The sequence below is a fragment of the Neolamprologus multifasciatus genome, chromosome 14 (genome assembly GCF_963576455.1).
Source record: "Neolamprologus multifasciatus chromosome 14, fNeoMul1.2, whole genome shotgun sequence".
Taxonomy (NCBI): Eukaryota; Metazoa; Chordata; class Actinopteri; order Cichliformes; family Cichlidae; genus Neolamprologus; species Neolamprologus multifasciatus.
Genome location: NC_140452.1, coordinates 15,711,682 through 15,722,655, shown reverse-complemented (window position 1 = coordinate 15,722,655; position 10,974 = coordinate 15,711,682). Strand labels below are relative to the sequence as shown.

At 38.2% G+C, this 10,974-nt stretch overlaps 1 protein-coding gene across 1 annotated transcript; it reads right to left on the bottom strand.

Moving 5' to 3' along the window:
- Positions 1-230: 230 nt before the first annotated feature.
- ppp5c (protein phosphatase 5, catalytic subunit) lies at positions 231-8,597 on the bottom strand. The gene is made up of 13 exons (XM_085130661.1): positions 8,470-8,597; positions 5,560-5,801; positions 4,792-4,939; positions 4,555-4,676; positions 4,394-4,459; positions 4,082-4,180; positions 3,830-3,935; positions 3,088-3,230; positions 2,688-2,775; positions 2,542-2,582; positions 2,248-2,426; positions 2,077-2,158; positions 231-1,366 (listed from the first exon to the last, which is right to left on the bottom strand). Exons 1-13 carry the CDS (start codon positions 8,564-8,566, stop codon positions 1,304-1,306), a joined length of 1,476 nt encoding a protein of 491 aa, XP_084986787.1. The 5' UTR covers positions 8,567-8,597; the 3' UTR covers positions 231-1,303.
- Between the last annotated feature and the right edge of the window lie 2,377 nt (positions 8,598-10,974).

Here is a 10,974-nt window from a genome sequence, read left to right as displayed (position 1 = left end):
AAACTTGTACAAACCTGCTGTCTTCCATTGCTTTTCCTGTCCTTTGTGATCTATACTTTCCATAGCATTCTTATTTGTAGCCTTTGCTGTTTCTGAAACATATATTAAGTATTTTATTGAAGAAAAAAAAAATCTGATCATTGTAATTAAACAAAACAAGGTAATATTTTTTAAGCTTGTTGAAACTGCAAAGCTTAGACTATTAGCTGACATAAATAAAGATAGGCATGTTTCTAAAATCACTGGACTGGCTTTTTTATTCAATATTTTTCTCCAAACATTACACAGAATCTTTAAATGATACAGTATATATACATACACATCAGTGTATTTCTTTATCTAAAAAGTTGAGGGCCACTGGACAATGCAGCTGTGCGTTTCAAGACAGGATTGCATTTCTGATGTTTGTGTACTGAAGAAATTCACATACGGGGTTAATAAGTCACTGGTAATTGAACATGTATTGGAGACTAGAGTGCCAACAGTGTTTGCTTTACAAGCTACTTTGGAGAGAGTGGACTGTGCGGGAACTGCTGGGTCAGTGGCACAATGACGACCGAGGAGATGAACACATGGAGAGCAGCAGTATCTTCCTTACTGGGAAGCAGTGCACGTGACTGAACCAGCTAAATACACCACTAATGGCAAACAGCACCTTTCAGTGTGTACCCAGAGACTCAATATCTGTTTTTTTGGAATCATACATGTAATAAGATTTTGGATTTGTGAGAAATAAACCGACATACTGCAGAGTGGTTTGAGAAACACTGATAGACATGCTGCTTTTCAACCAGTTTCCAAAGCTCTAATCTCTGTGTATGCAGGCCAACAGTATACAATGCTAGGTTTCAGAGTCACAAGATGCACCTTGCAAAAACTGAACAATCATTTTCATTACAGATCTTTGGTAAATACCAGCTATATGATGCCGTCTGATGAGCTCACATATTTAGAAACAAAGCAGCTTGAAGGAAACTCGTCAGAAAATGTTGTGGTTGTTTTTGTACCCACTGATGGAACACAAAAGCAGGCAAAGGGACAACGGAAATTGTAATTGTTCAGTTTTAGCCGGTAATGTGAAGGAGTATATCCAGGTCTGGACTGGGCTGGTCTAAGTGATCTCTTCCCATCCGAACTAAACCACACACTTTATGCGTACAACTAGCTGAAGTTTTTTAGGGAGAGGGATCCCTTAGGCTAAGCATGAACAACAGCATGTCCGAGCGCTGGAAGGAACGAGGTGGCTGGGATGGTTCGGATCCGATGAGAGGTCATCAGTGTCACAGACAGATTAGATGGGTCTCTACATCATCCCCAACTGCATTAGCGTGTTGGCATATGCCATGGGCTTGACATTCGGATGAGGCTGTAAAAGGAGATGAGAATTAGATTCGAATTTAAGAAGATTTTTCAAACTCTTAAAACACTACTAGCTAAACTTTTAGCAGTTAATAGTAGTTTAATGTTTTCGTCTTTATTCCACTTGGTTAGGATAATATATGACTCCACTGCTCATCTCAGGGTGTTATGATTTCTAATGCATCATTTTCACAAATTGTCAGATTACTTATAAATTAGGAATAGGGGAAAAAATGGCCTAAACATGAGGGAGAAGTTCAGATCAGTAGTCCAGCAGATGTCACTGTAACACTGTGCATTAAGCTAACCACATATTCAAAATTTGTATAGTGATGATCTTCATTAAAATATCCACTTAAGTGATATAATATCAATGTTGTTTCTAGGTTTCTTATCTTTAAAATCTTTGTTAATGAGAATGAAGTACTTTTAAGTTTTTGTTCCACTTCAACCACTTTTCCATTAGCGCAATTCAATCCCTGTTTCATGTAGAAACATCTGAGATATCGCTTCTTTTAATTAAGGACCTGGAAGTGATGTACCTTACTGACTAAATCTCAACATGCACTTTATGCATTATGGGTATATTTTTAATCTTTTAGAAGACACTGCCTGCACTGCTTTATTTATTAAATAACTATTTATTTCTATATCATCATTATTATTATTATTACTATTATATTGATTTTATTAAACTCAACATAACAGGACACTAACCACAGCTGTGAACTGGTGAAATTCTGGTTTGAGGTCTGATCCCCTGAGGTGGATATATGCTCCTTTGTTTCCCATCTGATCACTGAGAAAAAAAGGAGAATACAACAGTTAAAATGTGACACTTTTTTAACAGTCAACTCAACACTTAAGTTAGGTAACTTGATTACTTACCAGTAGTTGGGTGCTGAGAACACGGTGATGCACTTCCCTGAGTGAGTGACCTCGTACCCCTCAGCTTTGACCTCATGACTACGCACAATGAAATCCAGCTTGTTCTGCTCCAGGAAGCGCTCCGTCACATCGGGCCCAAACTGGCAACTCACCCCTCGCTTACTGATCGACCGGCCATTCTGTGTAAGACGGAGAGAGAGACAATCTATAAAACAGGTACTGGCACAAATTGCATCCAGATCTGTAGGAAGCACTGAATTATGCTTCAGTATAAACCTGTGGGTGAGAACTCACCTGTGGCTGTGGATCTGACCAGAGGAGGTCACACATAGGACCTGTGAACGCAAGGGGGAAAAGTGTTAAATTATACTTGTCATCCCTTTTAAAGGTTATTTCTTATAGCAATGTAAACTTATAATGACTTAAGTGTCTGGCCACACCTGAGTCTGGAGGCTGTCTATTCCTGTCAATCTTCCTTAAGTCTTCCAATGTGACACCATCTTCACTGAACAGCCCACCGTGCATAACCTGACATGGAGAATTTAATTAGAACTGAGTACAGCAATAAAAACACATGAAAACATTGTGCAAGAAAAGTGATGAATAAAAAAATAGTCATCAGTAAGTTATCTTAACAACACATACTATTTCAGAAGCATAACTGAGGTGACAAAAATTACATACATTAGCATACTCCTATATACTTTATATCTCATCATTTTGAATCAACTTCCACTTAAATGACAACCATAAGAATTAAATCCATACATATTCACACCTTAAGCACAAATAAATTACTCGCCAGTGTCACCCCTTTTAGTTCACATTCTCAAAGCTTACCAGTACTTTATTGTTGATACACTGTGCAAGAGGAAGCCACTGGAAGACCTCGCTGAAAAGCTGAAACATCTGGGCTGTGTACTTGGCTTTGACCTCCCCTTCAAATCCATACATCTGGTTCATGTTGTCCGTCTCATGGTTACCTGCAGATTTAAAAGTGGTTACTGCGGATTACACAGGACGCTTAGATATTTTAATCAGTCATTACTATGGAGGATCAATTATCCAGCAATTGACTTCTGGGTATCGCTCTTTAGAAGATATGTTTGCGATTACCTTCTGCAGAATTTAAACTTTCACCACCAGGCGACAGCATTTCACCTCCTATTTAACAACCTCTGCCATTCACCACATTGCTGCTATGAACTAGAATTTACTCCCAGTTTCTTGTATGGTTAAATAAATGTTGCACTGACATGTTGCACCATCTAATGGTACAAATTTGTGTGGTTAGTGGTCTGTATTCCATTAAAGTAAAACGTGAACTTTTCTTGTTTAGTTGACTATTCTTCAAAACAATATTTTTACAATACATAGACTATTTGAACATAGCAGTTGTTGTTTGATATTCTATCAAATGTTTAGTTAATCATGAAAGGTGTTAAATTACTGATAAATTATAGGACTTTGCAATAGATGCCTTTAAACCCAATGCCAACAGAGATATGTAGTTATCATGATGTACAATATGGCACGTTATAGCAGCCTGAGATCCATGCACAACACTCTTGAGCGCTCTCACCTCTAAGCAAGTGGAAGTTGTTGGGGTAGAGCAGCTTGAAGCCAAAAAGGGTAAGAATGACCTCAACAGAGAAAGAGCCACGATCCACAAAGTCACCATTGAACAGCTGAATGCTGTGGTTAAGCACTATGACGCACAAGTTCTGGACAAGTTTGTGGCATCTGACTGTTACAATTTTAGACACAGAAAAGTACTCCAGTGAACACAAATTTAAAACCAATGTGTGTGAGTGTCAGCAAAAACAAAGGATACATAAGGGTTGGTGTCAGAAGGTAAGCCGTTCAACTTGAAGATGTTGAGGAGATCGTAGTATTGGCCATGGGTGTCCCCACAAATAGTTATTTTTTCTGTCTGTGACAAAGAGAAACAGAACATCTTTAACAAAGAATGGAGAACTTTAAAAAATGGCCATGTACAATCATCTACTACCTGTACTCCCATTACGGGTTTTGTTAGTGTTAGCACTCAGAGAATATGACCATGCTCTAATTTTGCACTCATTATTTGTGAATTAAAAAAAACTTCACTTCATTCTTGAGTATATGAAGTATATGAAATCCTCACCTCTTTTAACGTGATTTCAACAAGACTTGGCAGTTTTGACAGAACATCTTTAACTTGCACCAAAATCTGGGAAAAAAAGAAATACATACCAGTTTAATTTGAAGCATACACATATTTCCTTGTCTCACTCTACTATATGTCATATAAATAACCATGATTACCTGATAAGCACACTTTCTGTGCAGTTTCTTCTGATCTTTGAACCAATCCATCATCTCTTTCATGAACTTCAATGTTACCTTCCCGTCTTCAAGTTTTGGGCCTGTATAGTCATCCTCAATCGCTGCACAGTCAAGAATATTTTTGGTTCACATTACATCTTTCACCTTAATACCTTCTGAATTAAATATTATTATATGATACTAATGTATATTCCTCAAATAAGAAAGCAAACATACTCATGTTTTCAATGTCCAAAGAGTCAACAACAGATTTCTTTGTCTCGTCGCTGGCAATGGCTCTCTCAAAAGCCTTCTGTTTCACAATCTTGTTACATTCTTGATACTTCATCCTTGCATCCTTGTCATTCGGTCGAACCCTCACTACCTATTATCAGGACAGAGACATGAAATAAACACCCTGGTTAACCTTTAGCTGGCATTAAAGCACACATAGGGACAAGGACTTTGTATAGCTGCAAAGCTGAGAATATAAATAGAAACAGAAACATAAAGGATTAAATCTCTCAATTATCATATGTAAAATGAACAATGGTTTTAGTCACATGATGTTCTGTCCCATATATCTTAAGAGTTATACACATTTAAATCTAGCCCCAACCCTTCTTTGCTTACAGAAGCGTTGAATATGCTTTTTGAAATATCATGGTTAGTGGTCTGGTTTGTGCAATAAACTAGAGACTAAGACAGAACTTCAGAGATCCCTAAGGTCTATTTATATTTAAATTATATTGCTTATTATGAGGAAGGCACAAACCCTATTAACTGTGGTATGAGAGCCTTCAAACTGGATCTAATTGGCATCATGACAGGATTACAGGATAATCCCCACTTGGTGCTGTTAGGGCAACACAAAGAGCCTAACTGGTGGTGACAGAGCAACAGATGGAAGTGGAGAGCTCTGTACTTTGTTCTATTCAAGGTTAGACTGGATGGAAAGTGTACATGATGTGTCTTCTAATAATCAAAAATGCTATTGCTTCTTACCGTTTCGTAGTCTTTTAGTGCAGCTTTAAATTTGCCCAGTGCCATGTTGGAGGTGGCACGGCGGTAATATCCCTTAATGTAGTTTTTGTCTACCTCCAGGGCCTTTGTGGCATCCGCCAGGGCATAACCATAGCACTCTGTGCGTAGGTATGCCAGGCTTCGGTTGCTGTAGTATATGGCATTGGATGGATTGAGTTCCAAGGCTTCTGAGTAGTACTTGATCGCATTTTCATAGTCTTTTTCTGAATAAGGAAAAGAAAAAACAAAGTTGCAGTTTAACTGGACCTTGATCATACGCTCAAACATAATGTAATGAGTAGGGATGGGTATCGTTTAGGTTTTATCCGATACCGGTGCCAAACTGGTACTTTTGAAACGGTGCCGGTGCTTAAACTGTGCTCAAACCGGTGCTTAAAGAATGGAGAACACAAAATTGGTCCAAAAACCTCTCATGTTCAGCTGTTTTTATTGTAAAAAGATAACAATGTTTTCTGCAGCTATAGGGCATATATGATACCACTCTTGGCTGGAAGCAGTGCTTAAACAATGGAAAAAACAAACTTTGTCCAAAAACCTCTCATGTTTAACTGTTTTCCACTTTTTCTTTGGTCATTTTAGCCTTTTTGGCCAGGGTGAAGGGAGTATCTGCCATCAAACAAGAAGACAGCTGCATGTAACTACGACAGTGTTTGCTAGTTCACCTTACATGCATTAATGTAATAACGTGGTTAGCCTACTCAACGTAAATTGCACACGAACAACATGAAGCTACTCACGCAGAGAAGAACGGCTGCTGCTGCCATCATCATCCGTCACCACCACACCCGCAGTAGATGCGCTCGGTGTGAGGTCTCGCAGCAAGCTATCAAATACGGCGCATTTTTCTGCTTTAAAAAAAAACCCGCTATGCGTCGCCAGGTGTTTCATCGGATTTGAGGTGTTACCTCCTTTGACAGTATCACAGTATCACCTTAAAGCACTTGTTGCAGGCTGGTGAGTTTGCATATTTTGCTGTGAAGTACAGCCAGACTTTTGACCGCTTCGTCTTGGGCATTTTTAATCTGTAGCTCTGCTCTAAAAGTACGTACGTACCTGGGCCCGCCTACTATCCTCGGAAACGTAAAATGATTGGCTAGAATTCAAAGTGTATGACATCTCAGAAAAAAAAAGCACCGAAATGAAGCACCGAAATGTGCGCTGCTTTTCGGTCTGGTTACTACCGTTTATGTCAGAACCGGTGCCATCATGGCACCGGATACCGGTACCCATCCCTAGTAATGAGTTACCCACTAGTGAAAGAAATTGTAAAAACTACAATGGTGTGTGTTTAGCAGTGTATATCACTGCCATGATACATGGTTTTCTTAATCATAGGACTGTTGAATTATAGCAAAAATAAATTGTTGATTATTTTGGTCAATCACGATTATTTAACATGATAACTATTTACACACACAGACACACACACAAACATAATATATACACATATATACTTAATGGGTTTATTTTGAAGGGCATAAACTATATGCAGACCAGTCACCAAACATATGAAGATTTTTTTTTTAAATTCAGCATTGTTTATGAAGAAATCATATCCCCACCTTTACAAACAGACAAACTAAATCAGGTTTTACAAGTTTTGCAATATATACAACTAAGAAAACAAAACTGCCAAAACGTACTAGTTCTAGACCATATTTGTTTTCTAATGTGTGCCATATATTTCTCTTGTTTATATATAACTCTCTTGATTGTATACATTTCTCCTGTTGGCTATTTATTCCTGCTATCTACCATTTATATTTCATTCCAGCACAGTTGGTGTGGAGCACCCACAATTTCATTGTACATGTAAAATGACTATTCTATTCTAGAATCTGACACCAGGAAAAATGTGTCTTATATTAGGAAAGGTAATGGGACTGCAAGTCTAACATGGTTATATGAATTATAAAGCAGAAAAATACCACCCTGTCCCTCACATAACAGTCTTTTCTTTGCACCTACTCTGACTCATCAGTATCAACCCCGCAGAAGTTTCCCAATTAACCAGCGACAGACAGACCTGTCGTGGGCGTGAAAAATACATCCTGGACAATGTATTTAATACAAAATGTGAATAACGGCTGATAACCTCATATGCATGTTTCACAGATCACCACTGTGTCCAAGCTGGATTTTATATGCTTTGATTTACTAAGGAATCTACCTAAATGAACTAGAAACCCTAGCGCCGGTTGCATAACAGACACTTTCATTATCTATGTGTTTTGAATGGGGGCGCAACGTGACTACCACGTTTCAATGCTAATCGTACAATATTAAAAGCGCCTCTTCAGTGACTTGAAATCTAACTGCATTTCAGATAAACGAATAAGAGTTGAGTTACATTAAAGATTCCGTAACTGCTGCCATGAGTTTAGGGAGCTCTGCCTCGCTACTCTTCCTGTTCAAGCAACCGCCGGCTAACAGAAAATTCTAGTTCTATGTGAACCTCACCTTAAACTACAATATTAACCAGCTGCGGCGGCTAAATGGAAACAAAACAGTGACTATTAAACACAGCGCATGATCATAAACCTTATAACTTCGAGACATTGGATAAATAGGGAAGTTGGTGGTGTAATATACACGACACGAGTGACGGCATGGGTTAACGTCGGTGCTGTCGCTGCTGAGTGTAGTGGCTACTAGCTAGCTGCTGTTACCCATCAGTGCCGCGGATCCCAATGAATGGGGTTTACAATTAGCATGCTCTCTGAGCAACATTAGCTTAGCTTAGTATTTGCGACCGGCTTTGCTTGAGGTGTACAGCAACACAATCACGCCGCTGATAACCAATGGTCACAGTGTCAAATTATAAAAAAAATACTGAAAAAACACACTGACTTGACAGGTTTTGGAAATTACCTTTAAAGTACTTATTCGCCTTCTCCTTGAGTAGCTCGGCATCATTACCTCCCTCCGCCATCTTCTTCTCACTGCCGTTTTCCGATATGTGCGCCATTGGGATGGACTGTCGTAAAGGTCGCAAAGTTAGGTGTAGTTTTTACCATTTGTCATATTGAAAGTAATTTTACGGGGTGATCATCATACGTGTGACATTACGAAACTACAACATGTAACCCTTGCATACTGTTCGGGTCAAATTTAACATTTGACATTAGTTTGACATTTGACCACTTTTTCCTAAAATGGCCTAAATTATTTTCACATTTGATACTGTTGTAGATGTGCTAAAAAGTGTTTGTACATTGATGTTATACCCAATTTCAGATCCACCAGTGTGGGTTAAATGATTTCTGGAATAAATAATTCTGGATTTATTATGAGTTACATGAGTATTTCTATGGGATAGTGGTGACAAGTGGTAGAGCTTGACACTGTCATGAGCGATATCTGTGTTCCCATCACATTTGCCCAGGTTTCTGCAGAGACAGACACCATCTGGTTTGACTGATCGTGGAAGAATTTCTAAACAGTAAAATACTAAAACGGCATAGTCGTTATCATATATGGTGCACCCAAGGAACCGAGCTCAGAGGGTGCCAGGAGATCTGAAACAGGTTAGCATAGTGGTGGAGTGTTAAGAAGGCTTCTGGTTCAAATCCTGGCAGGGGGCTCGTTGTGTGGAGTTTGCATGTTTGACTCACCCTAAAGTACCTGTAGTGATTTCCTCTTAGTACTCTGTCTTTCTGCCAGGGTCCGAAGACATGCATGTTATAAGTGCATTATAAATATGTAAGTGCTATATATATTTGTGCTTTGCAAATGAAGGCAAAAATACCCACAATTTAAAAGATCCCAATAATAACCAAATTAGATTCCAATTATTCTGATTTATCTGAAATTAATACAATTTAGAGTCAGCTGAGATTCCAATAAAAATCAAAAGAGGAACTTGTGGGGTTATAAGATTAGTTACCTGAGAAGCGATTTCAGTGAGTGTGGAAAACATGTGCAAATCCCATACACACAGGGTTTCCTACCACTGCTTTAGACTAGTTTGCATTTCATTGTTACATAGATATTTTGCTAGTTGGGTTTTTTGTGTGTTTCAGTGTCCACTAATAACTTCCTTTGGTGTCCTATCAGTAAATAGTGAAAGTATGGTTTTGTAATTGAGGTTCACATCGGTGATAAAATAAATAAATAAATAAAAAGCCCCTCTAGTGTTTGTTCTCCCTTCTACAGTATTTAAAGTAGGATTTGGTAGCTGGGGAAACTGTGAGAGAATAGTCACCTGGAAATAAGTCACATAGTGAATTGTTTTGTCACTTCAAGGAGATTTTTATATGTGTGCCGGCTGTGATCAGCTGTCTTGTGCTGCTACTCCAGTATTCCCTTAAAAATAATGAGATAATCAGATATTACATAAGCTGTCACAGATTCTTTTCATCCTTTAGACACTTTAAAGCTAACGTGAAAGGTAGAATTCCCCTGAATGAATGTAATCAGTATCAACACCTTCTATTTAAATTGGTTTTCTACCCTCAGTGTAACCTAAATTTCACCATGAACTTTAGGCAAGCAAAATTTGGCTTCAATTTGTTTTCCAAAATGTTGTGCAAAAGCAAAATTTCAGCAGTAATGTATAGATTCACTATCCAATAACTGATTTAAAAAACAAAACAAAACAAACAACAACAATAAATGAGGATTTTATGCTTTAAGTTTCTCCTTTAAAAGATCTACTTCCTGGACACTCCTTAACTTTGAAAATAACCTTTTCTCACTCTCCCTTCCTCTCTTTCTTACATATTTCTCAATTTCTCAGTTTCACATATTAAAGTTAATTCTGCAGCTGTATTTAACTCAGCTGAGACACATTATGTAACAAACTGCACATAAACTGTGTAATTGCTGATATTTGTTCAGCTCTTCATTTGACTTGCAAATATACGGTAAGTTTAATGTCAAATTGTATCCACGTTTGAGTTATTTTAGGTTATCAGCCAGCAGGGGTCAGTAAATACATTCACTGATATAGACATAAAACCGGTTCGTTTTGTAGGCAGCCTTAAGCCTCACGTGAGGTTAACCATTGAAATTTTAAGATGATGAGTAATTTGTTTCAAAAGAATAATTAGTGAAAGACTGACTTAAATGATTCATATGTGGGACAATTTGCCGTGGTCTGTCTGGAATAACTGCTTTAAATACCCTGTCTTTAAATATGCACCTGACTGAGCTACAGAAAATTCCCCATTTAATAAATTGTTGGCTCAATAACAAAAAAGTACAGCCTCTGGCACAGTTACTTTGTTTATGTTACGTGCACTCCACATACGTGCACTCCACATAACTCCACATAGCCTCCAGGCTTACATTTCTCTCTGTCACTGTTGAATGCACGCAACAAGACACACTAATGAGGGGACAAGGCACAGGTGCATAGCTCCACAGTTTTTTCAC

What these genes read in the sequence shown, in the direction of transcription:
- ppp5c (XM_085130661.1), bottom strand. Translation starts at nt 8,566, where the DNA reads ATGGCGCACATATCGGAAAACGGCAGTGAGAAGAAGATGGCGGAGGGA. An exon ending in TTTGGACATTGAAAACATGA is followed by an intron (nt 4,677 to 4,791) that starts GTATGTTTGCTT and finishes TTGACTGTGCAG; the next exon opens with CGATTGAGGATGACTATACA. An exon ending in CTTCTGACACCAACCCTTAT is followed by an intron (nt 3,936 to 4,081) that starts GTATCCTTTGTT and finishes CACAGCATTCAG; the next exon opens with CTGTTCAATGGTGACTTTGT.